General features: G+C 49.4%; 12 protein-coding genes across 12 annotated transcripts; 4 read left to right on the plus strand and 8 right to left on the minus strand.

The window, feature by feature from the left end:
• Positions 1-833: 833 nt before the first annotated feature.
• On the plus strand, positions 834-1,070 carry FMAN_00065 (uncharacterized protein; the record flags this gene model as incomplete). The annotated part of the gene is made up of 2 exons (XM_041821870.1): positions 834-899; positions 960-1,070. 2 exons carry the CDS (start codon positions 834-836, stop codon positions 1,068-1,070), a joined length of 177 nt encoding a protein of 58 aa, XP_041687607.1.
• A 294-nt stretch (positions 1,071-1,364) lies between these two features.
• Positions 1,365-2,732, minus strand: FMAN_00066 (uncharacterized protein; the record flags this gene model as incomplete). The annotated part of the gene is made up of 1 exon (XM_041821871.1): positions 1,365-2,732. One exon carries the CDS (start codon positions 2,730-2,732, stop codon positions 1,365-1,367), a length of 1,368 nt encoding a protein of 455 aa, XP_041687608.1.
• Positions 2,733-4,450: 1,718 nt separating this feature from the next.
• Positions 4,451-5,796, minus strand: FMAN_00067 (uncharacterized protein; the record flags this gene model as incomplete). Its single annotated transcript, XM_041821872.1, has 3 exons — positions 4,451-4,854; positions 4,922-5,396; positions 5,626-5,796. 3 exons carry the CDS (start codon positions 5,794-5,796, stop codon positions 4,451-4,453), a joined length of 1,050 nt encoding a protein of 349 aa, XP_041687609.1.
• A 722-nt stretch (positions 5,797-6,518) lies between these two features.
• On the plus strand, positions 6,519-8,228 carry FMAN_00068 (related to amino acid transporters; the record flags this gene model as incomplete). The annotated part of the gene is made up of 4 exons (XM_041821873.1): positions 6,519-6,603; positions 6,677-7,064; positions 7,128-8,025; positions 8,082-8,228. 4 exons carry the CDS (start codon positions 6,519-6,521, stop codon positions 8,226-8,228), a joined length of 1,518 nt encoding a protein of 505 aa, XP_041687610.1.
• A 624-nt stretch (positions 8,229-8,852) lies between these two features.
• FMAN_00069 (putative glutamine synthetase) lies at positions 8,853-10,492 on the minus strand (the record flags this gene model as incomplete). Its single annotated transcript, XM_041821874.1, has 4 exons — positions 8,853-9,534; positions 9,587-9,639; positions 9,700-9,959; positions 10,021-10,492. The coding sequence occupies 4 exons, from the start codon at positions 10,490-10,492 to the stop codon at positions 8,853-8,855; spliced, it is 1,467 nt and encodes a 488-aa protein (XP_041687611.1).
• A 955-nt stretch (positions 10,493-11,447) lies between these two features.
• Positions 11,448-13,013, minus strand: FMAN_00070 (putative aldehyde dehydrogenase family protein; the record flags this gene model as incomplete). Its single annotated transcript, XM_041821875.1, has 4 exons — positions 11,448-11,561; positions 11,617-12,028; positions 12,083-12,555; positions 12,615-13,013. The coding sequence occupies 4 exons, from the start codon at positions 13,011-13,013 to the stop codon at positions 11,448-11,450; spliced, it is 1,398 nt and encodes a 465-aa protein (XP_041687612.1).
• A 631-nt stretch (positions 13,014-13,644) lies between these two features.
• Positions 13,645-14,833, plus strand: FMAN_00071 (putative oxidoreductase, short-chain dehydrogenase/reductase family; the record flags this gene model as incomplete). The annotated part of the gene is made up of 5 exons (XM_041821876.1): positions 13,645-13,689; positions 13,745-13,863; positions 13,920-14,425; positions 14,474-14,523; positions 14,612-14,833. The coding sequence occupies 5 exons, from the start codon at positions 13,645-13,647 to the stop codon at positions 14,831-14,833; spliced, it is 942 nt and encodes a 313-aa protein (XP_041687613.1).
• Positions 14,834-14,893: 60 nt separating this feature from the next.
• Positions 14,894-16,760, minus strand: FMAN_00072 (uncharacterized protein; the record flags this gene model as incomplete). Its single annotated transcript, XM_041821877.1, has 2 exons — positions 14,894-15,718; positions 15,777-16,760. 2 exons carry the CDS (start codon positions 16,758-16,760, stop codon positions 14,894-14,896), a joined length of 1,809 nt encoding a protein of 602 aa, XP_041687614.1.
• A 738-nt stretch (positions 16,761-17,498) lies between these two features.
• FMAN_00073 (uncharacterized protein) lies at positions 17,499-19,028 on the plus strand (the record flags this gene model as incomplete). The annotated part of the gene is made up of 3 exons (XM_041821879.1): positions 17,499-17,652; positions 17,773-17,909; positions 17,988-19,028. 3 exons carry the CDS (start codon positions 17,499-17,501, stop codon positions 19,026-19,028), a joined length of 1,332 nt encoding a protein of 443 aa, XP_041687615.1.
• Positions 19,029-20,009: 981 nt separating this feature from the next.
• On the minus strand, positions 20,010-20,804 carry FMAN_00074 (uncharacterized protein; the record flags this gene model as incomplete). The annotated part of the gene is made up of 1 exon (XM_041821880.1): positions 20,010-20,804. The coding sequence occupies one exon, from the start codon at positions 20,802-20,804 to the stop codon at positions 20,010-20,012; it is 795 nt and encodes a 264-aa protein (XP_041687616.1).
• A 1,816-nt stretch (positions 20,805-22,620) lies between these two features.
• Positions 22,621-23,474, minus strand: FMAN_00075 (uncharacterized protein; the record flags this gene model as incomplete). Its single annotated transcript, XM_041821881.1, has 2 exons — positions 22,621-23,340; positions 23,403-23,474. The coding sequence occupies 2 exons, from the start codon at positions 23,472-23,474 to the stop codon at positions 22,621-22,623; spliced, it is 792 nt and encodes a 263-aa protein (XP_041687617.1).
• A 1,697-nt stretch (positions 23,475-25,171) lies between these two features.
• FMAN_00076 (uncharacterized protein) lies at positions 25,172-26,150 on the minus strand (the record flags this gene model as incomplete). Its single annotated transcript, XM_041821882.1, has 3 exons — positions 25,172-25,740; positions 25,801-25,872; positions 25,946-26,150. 3 exons carry the CDS (start codon positions 26,148-26,150, stop codon positions 25,172-25,174), a joined length of 846 nt encoding a protein of 281 aa, XP_041687618.1.
• Between the last annotated feature and the right edge of the window lie 481 nt (positions 26,151-26,631).

A 26,631-nucleotide genomic window follows, 5' to 3' on the forward strand; every position in this document is an offset into this window, starting at 1 on the left:
CCTGGACATAACGAGGAAATTGTAATTTCAATGAAACATTGTTTCGAACTCTATCGTATCAAATTGACTTCGTTACGTTGAACCTTTGTATGAAATGGAAAGTGTTGGCAAGAGTCGAATAATTGTGCAGGGTATATTGAACGTTTTCTAGCCAAAGTCATGCAACCAGAAGAAAGCCATAACACAAGTGGAGAGAGATTTACAAAAGAAAGCTGAAAAATAAATGTCTTTAAGTAAAAACAAAGCTCTCGCCTTGAGCGGATGGGAAGGTTGAAACAAGACGTATTTTTATTACGCAATTGGTATAGTAATATAACATATAGAATAGCCTGATATTAAACACAACCTCATCCCAGACTCTTAAATGCAACCTCTATCCAACTTCAGACATAGATATCGCATGCTTTTAGCCAACTTCTGACGACCCCGTGATTTCTCTTGTCCCTGTTTCTCTACCAGCTTTGCTTAGAACCCGTTTCCTTACTTTTTATTTCCCAATCCGACTCCAAGTTCTGCCTTTTGTACCAGCAGAGTCTTCGCGTCTTAAGTTACAGCATGTCAAACGTAAACTCGCTGTTTTCGACCAAACATTTCTTTTATCGATAACTGCTGATAAGCCTCTCGTATCCACACCAATTAAATGTCTCTTTCTGGAGCCATAGCGTGAAAAAAGCTTTGACATCCCCTCTCGGCCCGCCCTGTTGGTGGAATGATCGGCGACTTCCCAGTGCCTTAAAACGCTGGGAAAACCCCATTCGTCACTCTTTTCGGGCGGGTCCTGCCCTCCATCTGTTTATTCGAGGATACAAACCCCAGAAGCCCATGATTACACGATGAGTAGCCGCGATGAACCGGTGCCAAATATCGTGCTGTCCGACGTCCAGAATTCTATCCCGAAAGTGTATGGTAAACCAACCCCCAGTAATCCTGATCCCGCCGAGTCTGAACTCGTTAACTAGGACGAGAGATACACATGGCAGTTTCTTACGAAGCTGCTTTGGACCTTTTCCTTTGTGATCTGTATTAATATAGGTGGCAATGCTTCTATCTGCAGTCTTTATGATCACTAGATCAATGGCACCTTCACCAGAGAACGGAGAGACAAAGACCCTATAGCGAGAATATTTTAGGGGACCTTTGACAGAAATTTAAGCTCGATTGACTACCTTGTCTACAGTTTCTTGTGCCATCTTATACTGCAATCATCATTCGAGCTAGATAAGACTTGGTCCCTCACTCTTGAGCTGGGCAGAACTCCATATATGAGAAGCTCAGTACCAAGCTGCTGGGGCCGTTTTATACTGTTCTCAGGTATGCTCTCAGTTTAGGATCCATTGATAGTTAAATCTTCTGATATAAAAATTCTATATAATAGTTACAGTATCCCAGTCCTCTTTACTCTCTCTTAGCCTTTTTACTTCACTGCAAACCAAGGCCATCCATCCTACTCTCGTCATATATATAGCACCATTTTCATTTTTTGACGTTAACACTAGACCAAATCCCTCGCCAATTTCGAAATCCCAATTACCCTTATCTTTCTTCAATGCTTCTTCCTCGGCCTCACATTCTGAAGCAGGTGGCGTTGCTTCATAACCACCAAGAAGCAGCACTTTCATATCCATTTCTTCCCACTGGACCGAAGCATTTTGGCCTTCATTGTCCAAGTACAGCGTCATTTCACCGCCCTCACCACTGTACTTTGTGCGGAATCGTGGTTTCGGTCTGAGCCCTGCTCGCTTGAGACTGTTATCATAATCCCCGCCTGGAATCGTACTTTCCATTAGCTGTATTATGGGCCCCCGAACACGCATCGATGCACTATTCACTTGCCCGTACCGATTGTCAGGGTTCTTCAATTCAACCCGCCAGTCCTCTACTATGGCGATTGATCTCCAGTTTGGCTCTGTATTAAGCGCTGCGATGCCTTGAAGGCTTGCCCAGCTCCAGCTTGGCCCAATGTATTGGTTGATAGGTTGGAGTTGTCTCCCTAAGCCCTGCCAAGCCAATCCTTGGACCATCTTGCTTGACCATAGTCCCGCCACGTACTCATCTTTGAGCATAGCGCCTAAAAGATTTGCCATACCACTTATAGCAGGGAACTTGTCTGTAGGCTCGGTCAAATTTCTGTCGCCGTAGGTCCAGAGTATAGACGACCAGGTCTGGAGAGCTTCGCGAGTGGAGCACGTATGATTCATAATAGGACTCAAGTCGCAGTAAGGCGTGTCAGACTTGCAACCATCCTCGCCAACTATGCCATCCCTACATTCGAAATACATTTGCCCAGTGTTGTAGTGAATCGTACGTGCAGCCAATAATCGCTCCTGTAGTGCCCACGCACGCTTCGTAAGAGGCTCGTCGGAAAACTTGGCGCTCAGAAACAGAAGCTCGTCGCTATTCACACCAAGTTGTGCGTGAACGAGGCCAGTACCTGGAAGTGCCAAGTTGGCACTAACACGCGACGGACGAATGTGGAAACAACCTCCCGCCGAATCACTTGCCTGGTTTGCCGCAATGACAAGGTATGCATTGGAGTACACGTTCGTCATTCGCGACGACTCACGCACCCAGTCTTCTGTATCACCTTGGATGATGCAAAGACTATCGATCCAAAGGTATGGTATATCAAGATATCTGGACACCGCGACGGCATCTCGAAAAGTCTTTGGCAGGTCTGCAACCAATATGCCAGACATGTGTGCGTGAAGCGAGGTGCGAGTTGTTTTCAACATTGTTACTAAACCCCAGGAGTGTGATAAAGATGCATACTTTCCCACTGTGCCCGCATCAGGCTCGATAAGCCTGATGCTACTATCACCAATACAGCCGACAGCGAGTACACGAGAGGGTAGGGTTGTTTGGACATAACAACACTTCTCATGACTGTCCTGGCAATTCTTGAGCCACGAGCTCACAACACGGAGGGCACCGGATGACCCTGAATCCTCGCAAAATGGCCGCAAGTGAAGTTTTCTTGCCAAAGGGCTGGCTTCACCAGCTGTAAAAGCAACGCTTGCAAGCAGTAACGCTGCGTGGTCACCGCATGGGATGAAAACAACAAAACCGGGTCCTCTCCCAAGCCTTTGGGTCAGATACAGTCTCTTGTTTGGCAATGGACAATCGTAAATATCGCCCATTTCTTGATAGAAAGTACTGCTATTTCTCCCGGCTTGGCGTCTGTCATTCCAATTTTTAACGGCGTTTTGAATGATGGTGCAGAGAGGGCAATTTAGAGCAGCTGACTTTGCCAATGTGTCGAGATTATCCTGCCAGTAAAGCCCTGAGTCATTAAACCGTAGGATCTCGTTATCTTTCCTGCTGGCATTGAATACGTTCATCTGACTATCGCTGAAGACAAGACGAAATGGATTCCATCCTCGGGGTGCCGGCAAAGCGGAAAAGTCGACGGCACGGCAATAACCGCACAATACCATAGTTGAGAATCACGAAAAAGGCTTATAGTATAGAAGCGGCCGTTTTCTCAACTGGAGTTTTAGTAAAATATGGCGAGGGATCCGATAACATATACGTGGTATGACAACGAGAAACTTGAACAGTCGACAGGCCGCGCCACCACTATTTATGTCAAACAATTCATTTATTCTCCACGTTGCCTAATTTCCGCCTTGGTGCAGGAATGACTATTGCATTACGCCCCATAAAAGTGTAGTGGTGGCTTACATACATGCATCGGGGTTGGCTAGAAAGGGAGGCAACTGCATATGCTTGGTCTTTTTTGCCCGACCTAAATGCAACACTTCACACTTATTCACGTCTCAGACTTGTAGTGAAGAATCTACTTCTCACGGTCAAAAATATTGTTTTGGTGCGGCGACTACCAACTTTACTGCATAATCATGAGGTGAAGGCTTAACTGCAATGGTTATTGAGTAAGGCTATGGGACAGTTGCTCACTGTCAGCTGTCAGCTGTGACAGGACCCCGAGACTGCACTGGCCAATGGGCCACCCTAGCTCTATGTCGTGATACACGCATGCCCTGTTATTGCCGTCATTGCTGCAACTGCCCAGGCCGAGTGGAGATGACCTTCACTGCCTCGGCAAATCAGATAGATTGAATGCTTAAAAGAGCAAAAAGTGATGGAGGGCCTCATTTTCAACGCTCAAGGTCAAAGCACTCGCCAATTTGAGTCAGTCGCCAACGTTAGGCGCAATGAGTGGCCAATCAGGCATGGGTTTTCATATACTGGTTGGCAGGGCGCCTTTTATGTCGGCCACTAACTATAGAGGAATAAATAGCCCTGCACATCGAAAAACGGAGGATTACTTGCCCCCCGTTCTGGAGATTAGCAAACAGTACACCGGTCGCATATCCGTTCTGTTATTTATACCGAAAGATTTACGTATATAACTTTCATCTGGCCCCTTTCCTCATCGATTTACATACTATAGAAGTTTAGGGCACAAATTCCATACTTGAATCATGTAGAACTACCAGCCTTTCCAAGGAACCCAGCAATCGATCACTACATCATCCTCATCGACAATATAATAAACAGAGAAAGCCGCCGCTGTAATGCAAGCATGGTTGCAATACAGACTCAAGCGCTGTCCGACTGCAAAAGCCTCATCAGCTGTGCTTTCAGGCTGTGTCGTACCTAATATCCCGTGCTCCTGCGATAACCGTACCACGCTCCACTCAGGCCTACCCACGACATACCCGAAGCCAGGAAATGCGCTGGTCTCTCTGGATAACGCAACGACGCCTGCGTTTACGAGAGCCTCGTTGCGATCTGGGTACACGCTGCATACCTCGGCCACCACACGCACCGCCTGGTCGGATTCGGAAATGACGCCTGTCGAAACTTGCTGGAGATCGTTGGTGGGAAAGTTCCCTGTACGGCTCATGTTAGCGAAAGGGCTGTTTCGACAGATGGATATCTTGATCACGCAGACACATACCTGCGTGTAATTCCAGCTCTATGTTTATTGGGAGCGCGGCCTTCAAGCTCCTAACCACGTGGGCCGTCGGCGTTGACCCCACCGAAACCCAGAGCTTGCGCGTCGTGGGCAAGAGCTTGGATGCGCTCAAGACTCCCGAGATCTCATCTTGCAAAGTCTTCTCTGCCTCTGCGGGAGAACGCCCGGCATATGAATGGCCGGCATGGCAGTAGAAGCCAGCAATGTTGACAGAGCGAGACTCTTCGGCCTTTGCGACCAGTCTACATAACGAAGATGAATCCGGTTGTATGCCGGCTCTATGCGAGCCGACATCGATCTTGATGAAAATGTCCCACGGCTGTGTTGATTCGTTTTGGAAATTATCTAGGCAAGTGATTTGCTGCTCGTTATCGACCATGAGCTGTATGTCGATGGACTTGCGTAATTGCTGCAGTGCAGGCAAAGCACCGGGGTAGACAGGCATGCCATAGAGACACTTTTCTAAACATATTAGCCTGACGGAGCCAATTTGATAGGCCGTACTAAATATACCTCATCCAAAACACCCTCTTGGACCAAAGGGAGTACTCCACGGATCTCTGCAAGGGTCGAGGCAACAACAGAGCGATATCCTCCATTTGCAAGCATCAACCGCGTAATTTCAAGTGTCTAGGGGATGCCAAAATTGTCAGACTTGGTCGCTTGTGGTGACGGCTAATCCTTGCCTTTAGTGTTTTGACATGCGGCCGGAAGCCGATACCAAGATCGGAAACGTCTTGATGCAGTCTGGCAATGTTGCTCTGCACGATGGGGAGGCTAACTACGAGGGAAGGCGTGGGTAGCTGGGAGACAGATTTGCCAACATAGGCGCGGTGGTGCTCCGGGGAGTGGTCCATTGTCATTGGTGTCAACTTTGATGAGAGATAGTGAGGTATGGATGTGAAGGAGTTGGGTGCTTATCAGTATTTTCCATTCTGCACTAATTAGAGCTACCAAGGTAAAGGAGATAACTGTGCTCCATGCAGTTTCACGCCCTTTGTCCTACCTTTTCGTGTGAATTAATTTGCCCACTCTATCTGATTATGGTCTAGTAAGGGGACAATAAGCATCGGGGACATCTAAAATTGTATGGTCTAATCACGATAGCCATAACTCATGCCCTCGCGGCTGACATCCTGGTGGATCCGCGGAACAGTACCACATTGGCTATCTTAGGCATTCTCAGTAACCAAGGTTTGGACTTGTCCTATTTCAGCCTTCGGTTTAGATCAGCCAACTGTGGCCAATCAAGTCCTTTTCCGCGATCCCCAGATTCGCCTAGTCGCGGCCCATTTCCCCAAACTACCCATCTTATCTTGGAGATGCCTGGGCTGGTAGTGGCAATGTGCTATTACTAGTCTTGATAAGACATGATATGGCCATTTCAGTAGCACCTCTGGCCTGCACGGGTGAACCGAAAGACCCGAGCTGGGGAAGCAGCGGTGGTTGATTGGCATGGAATGATAAGTACTGTGTATACATATATAGTAACATCAGGATCTCTTCCTTGAACTGCCCCCTCAAATTTGAATGAGCGTGATTGTACACAAGCAGTGTCCGCCCCCAAACCATAGACACCATGACGCTGGAAACTAAAGACAACATCTCGAAGGACAATGTTCCAGAGGAAGATACGTCTCTCGGCCACAGCAAGTCCATTACAGGTATGCACCACCTCGCATCCAAAGCGATGCTCCCTGGGCAGTGAACTATACTGATCTCTTCAAATAACAGTAGGACACACACAAGTGCTGCGAAAGAACTTCTCCGTCTTCTCCGTCCTCGGCATAAGCTTCTCCCTCGCCAACTCATGGTTCGGAATCTCGACAGCCCTCGTCACGGGCATAAACTCTGGCGGCCCCGTACAACTCGTCTACGGCATCATCCTTATAACCGTTGTTTGCACCGCCATCGCGGTGTCGCTCTCCGAGCTGGCTTCGGCTATGCCTGATGCGGGCGGCCAGTACTTTTGGACAAGTCAGCTCGCGAGTAGGCGCTGTAGCAGATTCTTGTCTTACTTGACCGGTTGGATTGCGTGGGCTGGCGCTCTCTTCACGTGTGCTAGTATTGCACTCGGTGTTGGCGGTTTGGTAATGGGTTGTATTCAGATGGCTCACCCAACCTTGTAAGTACACCCTCTCCCTCCGTGCCTTATAGTTAGTACAGTTCTGACGCTCTTCTTTGATAGAGTCATCAAACCCTGGATGAACTTTGTCAGCTACCAAGTTGTGAACTTCTTCTGTGCCCTGTTCAACATCTCCAGTACTGCCCTCCCTGGCGTAACATTCTTTACGTTGTGGACCTCAATCATTTCCTTCCTAGTCATCATACTCACCGTGCCATGCAAAGCCGACATGCATCAATCTGCAAAATTTGTCTTCTCCGAGTTCGTCAACAACACAGGATGGCCCAGTGATGGAATCGCCTATATAGTCGGCCTCATCAACTGCAACTGGGCCTTCAACGGGCTTGACTGTGCAACCCACATGGCTGAGGAAGTTCTCAACCCAGAGCGTACCATCCCCATCGCAATTCTTGGTACTGTGGGTGTTGGCTTTGTGACAGCCTGGCTGTTTGGCATCGCCATGCTGTTCAGCATCAAAGACTTTGATGCCGTGAGTAGCACGCCCACTGGAGTCCCTATTCTTGAGCTTTTCGACCAGGCGCTATCTAACAAGTCCGGGGCTATTGCACTGTGCTCCTTGATCATACTCACTGGCTGTGGCTGCTTGATCGCCTCTCACACCTGGCAAGCTCGCCTCTGCTGGTCTTTTGCCCGGGACAACGGTCTTCCCTGTTCCAGATACTTGAGTCAGATACAGCCGACCCTCCGTGTTCCAATTGTGGCGCATGTGGTCAGCTGCATTATCGTTGCCATTCTTGGTTGTCTTTATCTTGCTTCTTATACTGCTTTCAATAGCATGGTCACGGCTTGCGTTGTTCTTCTGTACGCTTCCTATAGTATCCCAGTCGCTTGCCTTCTTCTGATGGGTCGGTCCAAGCTCAAACGTGGGCCGTTCTGGATGGGCAAGGCTGGTATGGCCTGCAATATCGTCCTCCTCATATGGTTGGCGTTCTGCACGGTGGTAAGGCAGTCTGCCGATAGGTCCGTCCAATTCTCCTATACTAATAACATAAGTAGATGTACTCTTTCCCACCGCAGTATCCGGTCCAGGGTGACAATATGAACTACGTATGCGTTGTTTACGCCGTCACATTCGCCGTTCTGATCTCCTGGTGGTATGCTAGCGCTCGTGTCAGCTACCGTCCCATTGCCAGCGCGCAGTAGGTAATGATTCAATCTGGTGGAGACTCTTGGTTTCTAGTTGCCGCTAAAAAGCAATTCGGGTCGCTTTTATATGTATTAGGATAGATTTAAAGGTATTCTCAGATGTATTCGACGTCTCGAATGGTCAATCCAGTGACAGAGGCAATTAAACATGTTAGCCAAGTATAAGTCACAAGAACAATTTACTTTCGCAGATCGTCCTACCTTTGGCTGGTAGGCACGCAAAAGAGAGTTCGTGATGTGAGGTGAATCAGTTATAGTAGTCAGTTTATTTATTATCATGTCATCTAACTACACATTTCTGATTACGGAGACGCACATCAATGCTACTTGACACGACGAGAACAGGGCAAAGAACAGCATATATATTCAGTTACACATCAAAATATATGTCAAACGGTGCGTAGCAAGAACCCTAAGGGGTCACAAACCAGCCGACTGGAGCAATAAACCGTTCAGTACGTCATTTGCTTTCAAGACTGTCTCTTCTCCTGTCCCCCCCTCGCCATTGTACAACCTATGAGAACCACTTAAAACATGGCTATCTATACAGTCTCAATATAGCGCGAAAATTCCCTACGGGCTGGTTAGACGACGCAAAAAAAAAAAGTTCATTGCAACCACTTACCAATCCGTGACAGCTTCTCTCCACTGCCTCAACTCATGGCATCGCGAAACTGTGAAAAAGTCAACAAAGTCGTCGCCCAAGATCTGTCTAGCCACCGAGTCCTTGGCACTGAAACGCTCGAGAGCCGCCTCGAGGGTGTTGGGGAGCCGCTCGGCAGGAATTTCTTTAGGGCGCGCCGACTCTGGAGGGGTAGTGATCTGCATCTTGTTCTTGATGCCACGCAGCCCCGCGTAGAAGATGGCGCTGAGAGCATAGTGCGGGTGGATATCAGCGCCAGGAACGCGGATCTCAAAACGCGTCGCCGAGGGCTTGCAGCTGGGCGGTGCTACGAGACGGATAGAGGCGAGACGATCCTCGAAGCCCCAGCTCACCGATACAGGTGCCCAGTAGTTCTCGACCAAACGCTTATAAGAGTTGACATTGGGTGCAAGCAGAGGCATAATGTCAGGCAGAGCACTGATAATGCCAGCTAGGAAATAGCGGCCTGTGTCAGAGAGGTAGGCCATATCGGGCCAGCGGGCGTCGATATCGGGCGTCTCTTGAACAAAGGCGTTCTTCCCATCACTTGTTGTTAGAGAGACGTGTATGTGACCAGAATTTCCAGGCAGGCCGTGAATAGGCTTCGCCATGAAGCATGGTGTGATATTGTGTTGGACGCCGACCGATTTGCAAACTAGCCTGCCACGCCTATCAGTCCAGTGGATCTACAGCCATGACGGACAAGACAGACTTGAATAAGGCAACGTTGTCAGCCATTTTTGACACCTGTGAAACAGCTAGGGCCTGTATTTGGTAAACGTCAGCAATACACCTCCTGTGCACGCAGTGGAGTCGAGGATATACCGCTTCGTAGACGCATGGCCCGCTTTCGGTGTGCCAGCCCTCGACTGGACAGTCAACCTCTAGACTCTGGTCGAAGATGTCGTGGAAGTATTGCTTGGCCATTATAGGCCTTGTCGCGCTGTAGCCAAACGCGCCAGCTGTCACAGGACGAAGGGCCTTGGGGGCGTTGTGGGCGAGGAATGCTGCGAGGTTCGGATGGTCGGTCGAGCTGCCGTAGCCATCCTGTGACGGTGTCTGAAAGTTCATGAATTCTAGCTCAACTACCAACCAGGATTAAGAATTCAGCTGTCCATAGTATTCGTGCAGCTTGGTGAAACTCACCACCGGCCAGCGCTCTGTAACCAGAGTCGACCAAGTTGTCTGTCAAGGCTTTTACCATCCCGCGGCCATCAGCAAATACGGGCTTCTCATGGATATAGAAGCGAAGAAGAAAGAAGGCTATGTTATCTTCGAAGGGTAATCGCCTGAAAGAATTCAGGTCGATCACAGCCGTGAAGTCTTGGTAGCCGCTGTCGGCGCTCGTCAAGCTCGTCTCTTGGGTGTAGAGAACATCGTGCATGTCCCAGCCAAAGATGGCCGAACTCATACCGAACCCAGACTCAAGGCTGGACAAGAACTTGCTCTTGTGGATAATCTTGCCGCGGAGTATGCCATCGCAGTCGATGCCGGCCACTTTGACCTTTTTATCACGAGCCAACAGCTTTGTAATCTCGTCGATGGGTGATTCCATAACTTTACCATTAGCCATATTACTCGCTACAGTATTGTGTGCTGAGTCGCCATAGTTGGTCATAGTTGCAATGAGGGTGAGAGTAAGGACCAAAGGAAGAGCAGTGTCGTGTAATAAGGGGAGCTAGTCTGCTTCGTAGCCAAAGTAGGTATGTTGGACAAGATTTGATCGTAACGTTCTTCTTACACAATTATTATACAATAATGCTCCGAGATCAACTTTGTACCGAGGCATCAAGATGCGACGCCTCGAAGCTAACCCAGTAAATCACCAAGATACCCCCATTGTGAAGGATGTTGGTCATATCTAGCAAGGGACCAATGAAAACCATTTCCGCCCATGATTGAGTGGATAGCACTTAGAATGCAAATAGATCTTCGCCACAACCGGCTAGACTGGTCATCTTCGAAGGGAATTTAGCGCGAGCACCGGTACCCATGATACATACTGTTACTTGTCCGCGCTCTAAGAAACGGGATAGGTTTAGATCTCTCAAGGGTCGATCCCCGGTCGAGAGACTTTGCGCGTTTCTAGAGTTTTGTCCGCATCATCAACTCAAGATATCACTCAAATCGGGGACCCCAAGACTTTAGCGCCTTATTAACATTGTTAGTGACATAGAGTTACCTCCTGAGCGCGCGCTCACTACAATCCATTACACATGCGCGCATGTCGATAAGAGCTAGGTTGGTGACGTGTATCAAATTGACTTTTGCTGAACATGCTAGTGCTGATTGCCGGCTCCGTTGTTCAAGATGCATAGACCTTCTGTGAGCAGGTATGTACTCTTGATCTCATTTGCTAAGCAGACTTTGGGGCACATATATTATCCGACAGACCCAAGCCAAGTACTCTAAAAGCTGTAGGAGGAACAGGTTGACCAGTCACATCGAACTTGCCACTGACCGAGCGCCTTTGGCCTCTCCCAACTGTTGATGTCACGCACTGAAGCAAAGATTTATCTATAGTAAAATCGCCTTTAGTGAAATTATAAATCGTATCTATCTAATTTACATATCTAGGCCTGAGCCTCCTTTACATGGTAGCTCTTGAGTTTAACAAACGCATCGAAGCCACGAGGTCCCAGTGTACACCCCAAACCAGACTTCCCCCATCCAGTCCAAGCAAGATCCTAATTGGCTTCTGTTAGCAGCCTACCTAAGTCATCTTCATCTGGGAGCACTCACAGGGTTGGGGTAATCACATCTATTGACAAAGACGGTACCAGCTTCGAGCTGATCAATGAGCTCCTCCCCACGGGCGATATCCTTGGTCCAGATACTGGCGGTCAAGCCGTAGTCGCTATCGTTCATCAGGCGTAGAGCTTCCTCATCATCATTGACTCTGGCAACGGGGATCACGGGACCAAACGTCTCCTCGCGCATAACAGCCATGTCATGCGTGACGTGGGTCAAAAGAGTGGGAGGGACGTAGTTGCCAACGGAGGGGGCACTGATGAAGCTCTCGTTCCTAGGCGTCGCATCCACGGCGCCCTTGGCCAGAGCATCCTGGATCTGGGCATTGATGTTCTCCTGTGCGGCGCGGGAGATGACTGGCCCTACCATAGTGTCTCTTTGTAGAGGATCACCGAGCCTGTAACTGCGAATGTATTAGCCAGAAGAACCAAAAGCGCTCTCAGGGTCATTCGCCTACCTCTTGAGCTCTTCCTGGACCTCATGAACAAAGTCATCGTGCACATCTGTATGGACATATATACGCTCGATAGCACAGCAGCTCTGGCCGGAATTAAAGACAGCGCCATCAACCAGTTGAGCGGCGACGTACTTAAGGTCTGCGTCAAGTCGAATGTAGGCTGGGTCATTACCCCCAAGCTCCAGATTGACAGGAATGGTGCTTCCGCTGGTAGCTTCACGAATGGCCAGGCCTCCGACTGTAGAACCAGTAAAGCTAACAAGGCCAAGCTCAGGGAGCTTGACAAGCTCCCTGAGTGCTTCCGGATCCCCGGATTGGACGACTTGAAGGACATCCTTTGGCAAGCCAGCCGTGTTGAAGATATCGACGAGGTGCTCGGCAACGAGAGGTGTCTGGGGCGAAGGCTTTAGAATGACCGAGTTGCCTGCCAGCAGAGCTGGAATGAGGGCGTTGACGATGATGAGATAAGGGAACTAGATAGGTAGAGTAGATGAGATACCGTCTGTTGTAAGCAACATGATAGAGTACCTACATTCCAAGCAAAAACAATAAGGGTTGGCCCGACGGGAATCTTCTTTATCTTTCTCCGGAACCCCTTCTCAGGGCGTCCCGGCAGACTCTCCAGTGCCTCTCCGGCGATATCGAGGAGATAGTCAGCACGTTTCTGCATGGTCTCGATCTCCTTGTGGCTCGCGGCGACAGGTCGACCCATGTGCTCAGCGAGTTCGCGGCCGAGCTCGAACTTCCGCTCCTGAATGCCAGCGAGACCCTTCTCCACTATCGCGCGTCGCTGGGCCAAGTCGAGCTTGCGGAAGGATTGGAAGGCGACCAGAGATCGCCGAGCTATGTCCCGTGCCTCATCGAGGGAAGTCTCTGGAGTTTCACAGACGATTTTATTTGTTGAGGGGGAAATGGTCTTGATGGAAGCCATTATCTCTGATGAAGCGAATTGTCACGAAGAAGATGACAGACTAAATCGAGCCGGTGGGCGATATTGTAAAGAGTATGATGTGTTTGTTTCGATGCCGTTTACTGGGCGTTAAATATACAGAAATGAGGGTTCCTGTCGTGATACAGCGATTTGTTGACTAAGAAAACTGACGGTCATAGGTTTCCGGTAGACGGCGGACTAGTTACTTCATACAGACGCGTATTGGTGGAGCATGATGGACTTGGAACGGAAGCGGAAGCGGAAAAGGAGGTGATTGGTGATGGGCTGCTGCCATCATGACCTGCCACGCGTGATGCCCTGTCTATGTAGATTATGTAGCTCCCCTGAAAGAAGCTGGTACTGTACCAATGGGCTAGTAGGTACTGTAGCTGTTCGCCCAGCGAGGTGAGTGAGTGGTGCCGGGAAAAGTCCGACGAGACAACCGATAAGAACTGGAGAGAGCTAGCTAGGGACCATTGTCCAATCACATGTCGAACCGCCCTTCAAAAAAGGGTCCAAGTATTCTACTGCAGTCACCAGTTCGGGATAACGAATTCGCCTTGACCGACAGTCCCATCTTGTGTCTACGAGAATGACGAGCGCAAAGCCATACCACAGTAATTCGACCGCCATGAGCAATTCCGAACCCCGCGTCTGCATGAGGCATTCCATGATTGTATGTATAAAGCACGCGATACTTACCTGATGCTATACTACCCTGATACATTCAGCATTCTCATTGCCTCGATAGTTCCAGCCGTAAACCATCCCTCCAAAGCTCCTTGGACATACATTCCACAATGGTTGGGCGACTTGAAGGAAAGAATGCCATCATCACTGGCGCAGCTGGGTACGTTTTAAAATCCTCATTCTAGTGATTTTGTTATAGCTGCTCACCTCCAACAGCGGCGTTGGCCTCGAGTCCACCATCCTCTTCCTCCAACACGGCGCGTCTGTCCTCATGACTGACATCAACAACGCCGCCCTCGAACGGGCCCTCAGTAAAGTCAGAAGCGTTGTACCGAATCCCACCGGCAAAGTAGAGACAAAAGTCGTCGATGTGTCCAAAGAGGAGCAGGTCGAGGCAGCTATCACACATTTGGATTCCTGGGGCGGCGTGGATGTCATGTTCAACAATGCAGGAATCATGCACCCCAAGGATGGCGACTCGGAGGAGTGTCCAGATAGCATCTGGGACTTGACGTTTGATATAAATGTCAAGGGTGTCTGGTACGGCTCGAAGCATGCCGTGCGGTCGCTGAGGAAGCATGGCAAGACCAAGGGCAGCATTATCAACACGGCTAGCATGGTCGCTATCGTTGGGGCTGCGACCCCTCAGGTTGCTTATACAGCTAGCAAAGGTGCTGTCCTTGCTTATACGCGCGAGATGGCTATTGTTCACGCACGCGAAGGCGAGTTGAACTTCACCCCAGTCTAATCACAAACAAACTAACAGTCAGTCATCTTGCATAGGCTTCCGCTTCAACTCGCTGTGCCCTGCACCACTCAAGTAAGTCCCCAATGTCGTCGACTTGTACCATTCAAAAGCAACCCTGACCACTAACGTTGTCGTTCCAATCAGCACACCCATGCTTCAGGAGTTCCTCGGCGACGACAAGGCCAAGCGATTCCGCCGCGAAGTCCACTTCCCTACCGGTCGATTCGGTGAGGCTATAGAGCAGGCGCAGGCCGCAGTCTTCCTTGCCAGCGATGAGAGCAGTTTCGTCAATGCACATGACTTTGTTGTTGATGGCGGTTTGACCAAGGCATATGTCACGCCCGAAGGTCCTGCCACTCAGGCCCCCAGGAACCAGGCATAATGCAGTCTCGCAGCTCATCTGATAGTATAATTGATATCTACTGGTCATACACGAATGTCCTCAAGCAAATGATATCCATATTTCGTGCTCGTACATGATTCGACAAATGATCCAAGGGCTCTGTTCCCTCTGAGGTCGCATCCATATGTGCTCTAGCAAGGATAATGTGGAAGATATGTTACCAAGCCCAATTGTAAGAAACATCGTCTGTAGACGCTGTCGAAGAGTCTCTCGTCGCTCCTCATCGGTGGTGCAGGATCCAATGACCGCCAGCGCCCAACACATACTTGTGTTGATGCGCGCAGAGGCTGGAAGCTGCTCGAGGTATATGAACGCGCTTGCTAGTATATGCTCCAGGCTCATATGCTGCGTCACTTGTCTTTCATCACCGACTCCAAGAGCTGTGATCAGGTAGAGATGGAGGGCCTGTTGGAAGATGTAGCCGCAGATGGTGACCTCGGAGCTTGCTGAGGGCGATGGGACGAACGAAGTGATCTCGAACTGGAGACTGCCGAAATTGAGGAAGTCATCTGCCGCTGGGAACGGCGGGTCGACACTAGCTGCTACTCTTCGGTGACCAAAGTCGAATATTCGTGGGATGAGAAGAAGCAACGAAAGCCATGAGCCGCAGAGCTGGCCCACGTAGCCAGATCCAACCAAAGATTGAGCCTTGTGCTCTAGATCGGGCGACAACACAAGCCTTGTACTTGCTGATGGGTCTGTAGAGATCATGCTGATGATTGCAGTGTAAACGTAGTACTCGGTGACGAAAGCGCACAATCCGTCAGGAAGAAGATGAGGTAGCCTTGTGAGCAGATCTGTAACTAGAGGCCCGACTGCTTGTATATGATCAAAGATGACACCGTTGGTATCGCCCTTAGCGGTCTGATAGAGGGAGTCAGCTCATCGGATCGATTCTCAGATAAGAGGCAATCTAGCATACCTCGGTAAAGCACATGATCAGCGCGCCGATAGTAACCCAGAGCGGATTTGATTCGGTGCCAGCCAGGTATTCATTCACAGCCTTACGAAACAGACGAATTGACTTGGTATAGTAGGTATGAGCTATCGCTTCCGACTGATCCCCTACATCCAAGACGGCTCGATGCGAGGCACTCTGCGAGAGCATGAGCTCACGAACGATGGGATTGGCGAAGGAGAGCGGTATAAGCTGGACGATGAAGGGGTTTGCTGTCGTTGAGCCATTGCCCATGCTCACTGCCGTGCGATCTAGATAGTGGCCCATCAACTCAAATGCCTGCGCATCTAGGCCAGGGAGGATCGATGGGCTGACATGGGGTGGACTGGGCTCGATGAGGGCTCCTTGACCGAGATGGGCCCCGGACAGACCGATGAGAGCATTACTGATGGTGTCTTGGATGGCCGGCTCCTCAATCGTTTCATCTGCCTCAGTTGCTTGTATAGCCTGTATTTCTGTCTGGGTCTCATCGGCGAGGCCATAATCCACATGGTCGAGGTCATGGTCAGCAACGGAAATATCTGTCGCAGGAGCGACAAAACAGTGCTCCAATGGGGGATCAAAGGCACTACTGCTGCTCTGTAGCCGAAGAAGATCGGACTCATCATCATTCTCATGATTGGCGTTCAGGACTGGAGGCTGCTCCAATGCCTCTTCTACGCCCATTTCGACGCCAAAGCTCTGTGGAGATGGAGTCTGGAGACCACCTAGAGTCGGAGTTTGGACCGAGTGCTCCAACCTCGGTGAGTCGTTGGCGTTTGGCAGAGACTGTGGACTGGGCCATCGGCAGGGTATCTTGTTGCGACGGCACCCAGAGCAGACAGGCCGTACCTCGTCACATTTTTTCTTGCGGTTCCGACAAGTGAAACAGCCTGTCTTGACCCTGAGGATCGGCTTGCGGCGCGCTCGAGTCCCGCTGGATGGGGACTGCATCGCCTGTGCTGACATTTTTGGTAGGGCTTTGGTTTCTGATTGCAGCTTTGCAGAGGCGGGGTACAGTACGGTACAAGGACGCACCACTAATGCCAGCTTAGCCGTAACATTACGTACCAAATCACGTGTCAAGTCTTACTTGCCAAAGTCAGGCTTCGAGTCGCAGATAAGGATTTTGTTGCGGGCCGCGACTGGTTTAAAACCTGGAACGGCAGATTCGACATGGCGTTTGTGAACTTTCATGAGATTCTGTTCAGCCTCATCAGCTCGCTTGTGCTGTACCATCTGCAGCCAGTTCTTACCAGGGTAGTAAGGCCGAACATATCCTCCCCAGCAGGAGTCGGATTTACATTCTCAACCCCAATCTGTCTGGTTAGCAGCTAAGTGTCAGATGTTTGAGAGCTAACGTACTCGTGGTCCCGTTGCTAGAGATGCCAACGTGGCTCCTTTGCGAACTGGATTGATTGATGGCCTCAGCAAAAGCCCAATACCTTGGCTGTATTCCGGCTACCATCAAGATTTCGAATTGTGGTCAAGATTTGTTGTACCCATACTGGATACTTATCGTAGGAAGTGCCTAACAGATTAAAAGTACCTCCCGTAAAAATAATCAAGTCGTACTTGGTACAATTGTTAGGCTCACGCCAGCTGCACTCTGAGCATATATAATCACAGCTATACCCATGCTATCAGCATCTCCTCCAGCAGAGCATTGTTTAACCCCATATTGTCTACTCATCAAAATCACCGAAGATGGAGAATAAAAAGAGCAGACAGAGTCAAGATGGACCTGAGAAGGATATTGACGTTGGGGAAACGCAGGAAACACAATCTGACGTAGGTCTTGAGTATTACCGCCAGTCTCAACTCATGGACCCTGCGCGACGAGAAGAGGTAGCCAAAGAAGGTTCTTAAAAAAATCGACTTCATCTTGCTTCCTAGCGTAGGTATATCCTCTTTCTTTATTTTTTTGTTGTTGTTGTTGTTCCCGTAATTTATTAGTTTTAGCTAACCATTTCTCTTATAGATGTGCTTGATCTATCTGTATCATTCCTCGATATGCAAACGCTCAATTATGAATCTGCATATGGTCTGAAGAAGGATCTGAATCTCGTTGGCAACAATTACTCGTGGATTGCCTCCGTCACAAACATCGGGTACCTGGTAGGCTCGTACCCATCCAGTATCTGCCTACGAAATTTTGCGATTGGGAAGTTTATCTCTTGCGTGCTCGCTTGCTAGGGAGTTCTGCTGGTCTTTAAAGTCGGCGCAAAGAACTTTGCTGGCATGATGGTGTTGCGTTTCTTGCTAGGAGCACTGGAAGCCTGTGTTGGTCCGGCTTGGATGCTCACCGCCAGCATGTTCTGGAAGCGCGATGAGCAGCCTTTGCGGATGTGTATCTGGCTTGGCTGTAATGGTATTTCCTTGATGCTAGGCGCCGGTCCCTCTTTGGGTCTTGGTCATACTGAGAATACACATTTGGAACCCTGGCAGCTTGTCTTTATTGAAAGCCTAATGCAAAGCGATAATAGCGGCACGACCTCTAATATAATCTTCTTATATGACATTGGTGTTGTCACTATTTCTGGGGGCTGTATCGCATTCTTCTTCTTCCCTTCCAGCCCCATTGATTCCAAGCTATTCACCCATGAAGAAAAGTTCTTCTCTATCTGGCGAATCGCCGACGACCAAACAGTTATTAAGCACAGCACAGTGCTCCACTATCTGATCGAAGAGGCGCTTTTAGAACCATGCGTCTGGTTTATAGCTGGCCAGCAAATTGCGATAGGCATTATCAATGCTGGAATCACCAATTTCATATATGCTCTTTTGGCTGGTTTTGGCTACAGTCCTCACCAGGTCATTTTTTCGCAGCTCCTGAACGGAGCATTTCAGCTAGTCATGACTATATCTGCGGGAGCTATCGCCTCGAACGTTCAACACTCCTCCATCCTCTGCGCCATAGCTATCCATATCCCATCGCTCGCAGGCATTTTGGGTATTGCCCCGATCACGATCGAGCACCGCTTAGCACTCACTGCCTGCTGTTGGTTGCTCGGTATCATCGGCACCGCTATTATCCTAAACTGGTCTAACATCCCGGGACATGCCAAGAGAATGACAGTCAACGGTCTCAACTTTGTTTGCTACGCTAGCGGAAACATTACAAAAGGAGACCGGAAGGCCCGTGGGAATAAACTCAATTTTGACTTTATGATATTGGGGACTGCTGAAAAAGCCGGTTCACATGCCGAGGCTACTCATAGCCCCTGTAGCCCATGACATAGAGTTTGAAGATCTATCCCTTCTGAGAATAAAGATAGTCCAAAACGTCAAACTATAGAATCAAGCTTTAGGCAACTTCCAAAGGAAATAACATCTACGGCAGTTGAGACAGAAGATATTCCGTCAAACAGCTAGCTAAAGGTTATTTACAAATCTCGTATATCGACCAATAGCTTGGCTGGGGCCGAAAACCCCGATAATTTATCAATCGGCGATAGTCAAACTGGAGATGTTTAGGCTCCTCCCTAGAGCTGATTTTGAGGCTAGCTAGCTCGCTTGGAACGTTATGAGCCAATGATCGACGAAGCCCCATCGGACATCTCAGGGTCTCGGGCCGAGATAGCATCATGGTTTTTAAACTTCTGCTAAGATCAATTGGTTTCGGCTCTTGACGACCTTCTAGAACAAGCCTAGAAGACGGCGTGGTAAAATGAAACTTGGGGATTTGTCTCTACCATTCCTATTTCGTGCATGAGAGCAGTGGGGTTCAGCAGGCTTGAACGAAGGAAACCGTCTTGGTTCGTGGAGAAATGTCAAGCTTCGCAAAGGTCATGATCCTGGAGGCCAACGCGCGTTTCGGGTCTTGAGTCAGTATAGGCACAGAGCTTGCACATGTTGACGGCAGATGCTATAGTCGAAACAAAGATCTGCACAGCGCGATCAACGTCGCAAGGACAAGTAAACTCAGTTTATCTTTACTGCACTCATGAAAATCTTGCAGGAGCATGTTCGTAAGAGCGTTGCCAGAGTAATAAGATAGTATAACAGTCTTGTTATTATGTACCTATACAACTTAAAATGGTCAGATTACCTAGTTGCTATCAAATGCCGTCTAATATGCAAAGATGCCATCATTCAACGTGTTATCGCTTGCTGTACGCGCCCTAAACCCAGTAGTTATGTCCTTGGCCCGTCTAAAATTTACCCCGAAACCGTTTTTCTTTTTGACCATTTTTGAATGAAATTCTTGTGCTCCATCTAATCAGAGTCCTCCTCCTCAGGCATCGGCCTAGGATTGCAGATGATTGTGCCAGCCCACGTGATGAGATTTCCCTCTTTTCCGTCTCGCGTATCGATGCTCTCGCAGCCGCCCTGTGCGGCAACGGGTGCTTGTGACAGGACCTTTGCGAAGAAGTTCTTGGCGGCTTCGTTGCCTGCTTCCCACTGGAAGACAACACACTCGTCCATCTTGTCGCCGGGTTCTTTTCCGGGTGCGACGACGGGGACTAGTTGGTGTCGTCGTCGCTCACGAGGTAGATCCCACCACGAATTCATGACTGCCGTCCAGAGCTCAGTGCCGTATCCCTGGCGGCGGAACTCTGGTTTGATGAGGAACTCGGCTTCTGGCCAACCAGAGATCGAGGAGGACATGGCTAGGACGTCTGGCAGGCCACCCTCGCCTATGAGCTCATTGGTCGATTTAAGAAAGGCGCCAAACCACCAGTGGCTTTGGTCGTCCTGAACCAGAGAATGGAGTTGTCGTTCAGTCTCGTCCTTGTCTTTGGTTGCGCGGCCGCGAGCTGTTGAGTGGTTCTGAATGTCAGGACGTTTGCGAAGCTCATGAAATGCATCCAGGTCGTTCATTGTGAGAGGTCGGATAAGCAGACGCTCAGTCTCCAGTGGGGGCCGGTCCGAAGCGCTGGGAATGGGTCGCTCCGGCAGAGTGACTGAGTAACTGAACCATGGCGTCATGCCAAGGTTCTCAAAATCCTCAGCAGTGACGAAGACTTCAAGAGGGGGAAGGGCGTGATGAAGAGGTGCCATCGTTTCCATAATGAAGCTGTTGTCAAGAAATGGCAGATACTAGTGGATGAGAATGGGCTTTTGGATGATTTCTGGAAATTGGAGTAGAAATGGAACTAGTCTAGCAGGAGGGAATAAATAAGTGCCGAGGCCTGTCTCTTTTAAAAGGATTGTCTCGTATGATGTCGATTTGGTTAGCGACGTTACATAGCAACACGGCAGAAATGAGCGGTGAGTTGTTCTCGCATTTCAGTTCTGACAGGCCCCAAGGAACGCGAAAAAAGCCGTTGGACTGGAGAAAAACAAGCCCCCGGGATTGAGGATTTCACATGCAGGGATTGCGCGTCGGTTAAGCAAACATGTTCCTGTAGCTAGGGTCCTCCCCCTCCCAGTGGACTGCACCTCGCAAATAACAAAATACAACATGACTCCACTAGGATTCTGCGGTATTTGATTTGTCTCCGTTCTTTTTTGCACAGTGAGACACGCCAGAAGAGGAACAGAGTTATCTCCTGAAACTGGAGACTGAGGGTAGGACTGCCGAGACTACGGTTTGTTTGGGTTTGGGGCGGGATGCATGCAAGGCGAGAGAACAACGCTAGCGTAGCACTCGGGCCCCTGACACGTATTGAGGGTCACTGGCGTGTTTGGCAGGACAAGGTTTCAGTACCGGGTATTTCTGGTGGACAGCGTTGCAGCTGTTGGTTGTAATGGCGTTGGGCCGTGCATATCTTTACTGCAAACTGCTTAAACACAGACCGGAATACAGTGCCGTTCGCCATTGCTCTTTGGGCGTTGAGCCTGGGATACTGAGGCGTCGATCACGATTGTCTGATAGGTGCCGTGTCTCACTTTGAGTCAATAGAGACAGTGGCTATTGGTCGCATGAATCAGCTGATGTCAAAGCACTGCGATCCGACATGTTGAATCGCCTCATTGACGAACCAACAATGATACCCTACAGGCCATGTTCATATCGCGCGGTCATTCCCCGTCTCTGAGAAAACAACATGTTATAGATCACATCAGCGGGTATGAGAGGTCCACAGGTCAGAATGATCGTCGAGGTATTCCTTGCGCGTTTCGCTCGGGAAAATTGCATCCGTTGGGTGCATTTTCGTAAAGAAGAGTATGCGAGATGACGGCTCCTAACGGTGTACATAACCAACTAACCAAACCAAACCACCACAGCTTCATATCCCCCATCATGGAAATAACGCAGAATACTAAACACCCAAGCTTTCGGTAGACATAGGGCTGATACATATCCCATTCCACTCATTATCAACACCTCACTCACCTCATATCGACTCTACCCGAGCAATAGCCTTAAAACCGTTCGGATCCGCAACCCCCTCTCCGCACACGCACACGGTGCAGTGCGGCCCCTGTCACCTCATCCCGCGCCGGCGCGCACCCATTTAGGGGGGAACAGGCTAGGTAACACCCGCCCCTAGAAGATTCCAGTAAAAATCAAATCACACTGTCAAGAAAACACGCGCATGACTGTGCCGCTCGCCCCGTGACAAGCCCGGCCCTTCTTCCCAATATCACGGTACCGGTAAGCTAAGCCTCTAGGGTTCCTGTCAACTGCAACGTCGTAGGTAATAAGACGTGAAACACGAGTGGGGGTCTGTTATACCGAGGAGATATTGCTCCAGATTGTAATTATTTCTCACGTGTATTTGGCCGTATAGTTGCTGTCACACCGCAATCTACGAGTGAGAGACAACTATTCTCTATACAACTCTGTCATGTATCATGGTAACGTCTCATTACAACATATCCACTATATATCCCAGAACCAACAACCAACAACCAGCAACCAACAACCCTCGAGCCAACATCAAGCAAATGGCAAATCCTGTCGATTAGACGAAGAGTCACACCCCGCGAAGCGCCACCAATCCTGATGCGTACGAACAAACAGCCACCGAATAGCAACGAGCGCAATCCAAGGAAGAGGAGGGAAATCCGCCCAGATACCGCCCTCAAAGTCCTTATCGTGAAGAATCAACGCCAGCGGCAGAATCTCGTTACGATGAGACGCTTTCTTCATGGCGTTAGAGCCTATCTCGGCCCCTGTCTTCTCGAACCACGCTCCCCAGTCGCACTTGTCGGCGTACTTCTCGAGCCCGACAAGGGTGTCGATTTCGTTGTGCAGATGTGTTGTGAGGGAGGGCATGAATGAGTCGATGATTTCTCTGACCTTTGAGCCGTCGAGGTCTTCGTCGCCTTTGCGGATCTTCTCGATGTAGGTTGTGAAGCGATGTAATCCCTCGTGGAATAAGCGGTGCTCCTCGATGTTGGCATCCATGAGGCCTGGCACGCCGGTGATTCTGTTGATTTCTGGAAAGATCTTTTCTTCTTCGATATCGTGATGTTCTTGGATTTCTTGGCTCCATGCCCAAGCGAAGCTGGCAAAGTCCACCTTGTCTTTCTGCGTCCCTTTCTCGGCGACGTTGATTGCTTGGAGGTATATGGCGTTGACGCCGCGCAGGAATAGGTTATGGACGACAGCCATGCCTGCCGCGCATTTTCGAGCACCTTCAGCGCGCTTTTCAAGCTACGCGTGAGTCCGATCGTTAGTGACTGTACCCTTATGGTGGCGTCTTCCAGGATTCATACCGAGTCACCTGCTTTTGACGCGCTGATGAGCTCAAAGGGGCCGTCGACCCATGGCTTCTTGGGTGCTTCCATGATAATAGGCCACAGAAATTTTGAACAATAAGTCCAGCATTTCTAAGGACAGCGATGCATTAGTTATATGCTCATTATAAGAGGTGCAGCAACACATTAGTGCTGACGTGGGATGTCTGGATAGTAATCAGTAGGTCCGTAGGGCAACCAATCATTAAGTTGACATCGTTTCTGACGTGCATCTTTCTCATCCCGACTTTAATTTCCTATAAATTGATGATATGACATCAAGAAAAACACCCAGTCGCGTGTGATACTGTTTGTCTTTCCAACGATTTTGATGCTGGCTTGCACTGCTCTATGTCTTTGAGAGCTGGATATTCGCAGCGCTGGACGCCTGAGCAGGATGATCTCACGATCGCCTCATGGCCCAAGCTTGCTGACTCAGATCTAATGGAGAACTGCTTATAGGCTACTGTTTATCCTAAAGCTTATCGGGCCAATGCCATCGTTCCAAGTGGAATCTGTAGAATCCTTGCCTAGTCGATGCTCAGACCAGACGTGTCTCGAACTCCCAAATACTGGGTCAAAAGTCCCCGCCGAGAAGCGACTCCAAGCGGAATTATAATGGTCCCGATATCCGATAAAATCAGCTGGAGGAGAAATACGATGTGACCAAATTCCTGAGAATTCGATGAAGTGTATGTTCAATATGGCCTTATATAGTTAGTGCCTGGAAAAATAAAGCGACAGGTAATCCGGATGCTCATTGCTCAAGGTCAGCCGAGACGTGATGGTTATGTATAGGGTAAATTTGTCACTGAAGCCAGAGTCACTATGATCTGCTCAAGAGAGCGAAAGGGGGTATTATATCTCGAGTCTGGTTGCAAAAATATCAGTGAAGCTTATTGTTATAGCTCTTTAAGTGATGTAGCTGTTGAAATTGTTGTCTGGGTCCGCGTTTTACAAGTATCTGGAAGAGATGCTCCCATACCATTTCTCCCGCTTTGCGTCTGAAGCATGAGCTTGAGAAATTTGGTTAGTCAGCGGAACCAATCTGAAAATAGGTCCAGGACCAAAACCCTTCACGTGTCACAGCCAGTGCCTCGGCTTCTTTTGTTCCGAGTCTTATCAGATCGGATCAGAACATCGCGCCCGACTCATAAAATCCAAGCCCCGCCAAGTCAAGACAAGAGAACTACCGATTGTCAACTCTTGAAATCTTCTTGATTCTGCCAAGCCCATCTCAGCTTGACAAGTTCTCTAGTGGCGCGCGCCGTTGAATGTCACAAGCAATAGCGACGACTTTGGCCCAGCGCTAACATCTTCGCGCTATTCAGATGGATCCTGTCATAGCCAATGATGCGTATTCCGTCCCCACCGCACAGACATTTAGGCGAACTTTCCGTCGTCTTGGCAGAACGCCAAAGTTGTTGTCTCTGCGCGTGGAGACGCAGGCATCGTGATAGCGTGACCTGCGGAACTGGGCGCTATTGTCTTGGGCATCTGTTGTATCGTTACCTCTATCACGCTTGGCCAGCCACAACTGGGGCTGGCTTGGTGCAGAGCAAAGAGAAAAGAACATCACGCCATGTTATCGATAGAGAGAAAGGGAGCATCAGTAGTAACAGGATAGCGTCACGTTCGTTACTACATGAATTGATCACCAATTACATTATCGTATCCTCCAATCATGACCAGTATCGCGTATACCGTTAGAAAGCCTGCAACAGGGAACCTCCCTGAGAATATTCCCTTTAGATGCTGGTGCCAGATGCACCATCTGTAGCCAATTGATGCTTGCGCGCGTTATCCTCCATGCGAGCAATTCGCGAGTTCCTCTTTGTCTGCTGTCTACGACGCAAGAAGAACAGAATCGCACCAGCAATCAAGACAACACCAGCGATAGAACCAATAACAATACCAGCAATAGCTCCACCACTCAACTTATTCGACTTGCCCGACTTGCTCTCCGCCTCAGAAGCATCAGAGCTTTCAGAAGATGTAGACGGGTGAGTCGCAGTTGGGCTGGGTCCAACAGTCGCACCAGCTGCCTTGTCATCATCACCGGGCTCAGTGGCGTTGAAGCAGGGGATCGCAAACTTGAACTCGGACTTTGTGACAAAGGTGATGTCGGCGCAGGCATAGAAGGTCTGGTTGTGAGGTGCGTCCCAGTCTGCGCGGTAGATGATTTGCAGAGTTGCGTTGTCGCCGGCTGAGACCTTGGAGGGGGCATCGGGGACTTGGACGCAGGTATGACCTGGGTTGAGATCTGTGATGCTCTTTTCCTGGATCAGGGTTTCAAAGTCATCATTGGACTGAGGATCTACAGAACGCAAATTGAATCAGTACAATTCATAGACGATTGAAAGATGAGGTTTCTTACCTTCCGAGTACGAGATGCTGATCTTGGTGTTGTAGTAATCATCTTGAGCGACCAGAGACACAGCACCGCCAGCTAAAGAACAAAGTTAGTGAATTTTCTAGCAAAACAATCGCCTCAAGAACAAATGAGTAAGAGGCAGACCTACTCATGGGAAAGTTGGTCCTGTTTCCAGCAGATGCTCGTGAACCACAAGGAGCCTTGTTGTCCATGTCCCCAGACCAAACACGGTCCGGGGGCCACATGAAAGCGGCAGGTCCCATGTCCTCATCCTTGACAGTGGCATCCGTAGGAATGTCATCTTGCCCAAAGGCAAAAGACGCCAGAGCCAGAACAAGCAGATTCTTCAACATGATGACTGAGACGACAGAATGACAAGAACAACACGAGACGTGGCAGAGACTTTGGAAGACCGTGGTTACTGTTCTCTTCCTACAATGAGGGGAAATCATGCTCGAGATATACACCATTTCACGGATACACCATCTTCACCTGGTACATGTGACACTGCGGGACTTTTGAACCGCCAAGTAGCACACTGAGCCCTTTGAGGCAAGAGAAATGCACTACGACTTGGCCGTTGACATCTGATTGACCCATCCGGCAATCGTGTGCCACCTAAATCCGGTGAACATCAACATCCCCCTGCTTATCAGATGATCAGATAAGATTTTGATGCATCCCGACGCTCCCATTGGCGCGACACGCTAACCGAGGACCGCAGCTAGACCCCTTTGGGGCTAACGGCGAGGATTAAAGTTGGTGCGATATCGGATATACAGGTCTAGAGTATGCACTTTATCTTGGCATCAGGTCATGAAATGCTGGGCTGGC

This window comes from Fusarium mangiferae, assembly GCF_900044065.1.
Source record: "Fusarium mangiferae strain MRC7560 genome assembly, contig: FMAN_scaffold013, whole genome shotgun sequence".
In the NCBI taxonomy this organism is placed as follows: domain Eukaryota; kingdom Fungi; phylum Ascomycota; class Sordariomycetes; order Hypocreales; family Nectriaceae; genus Fusarium; species Fusarium mangiferae.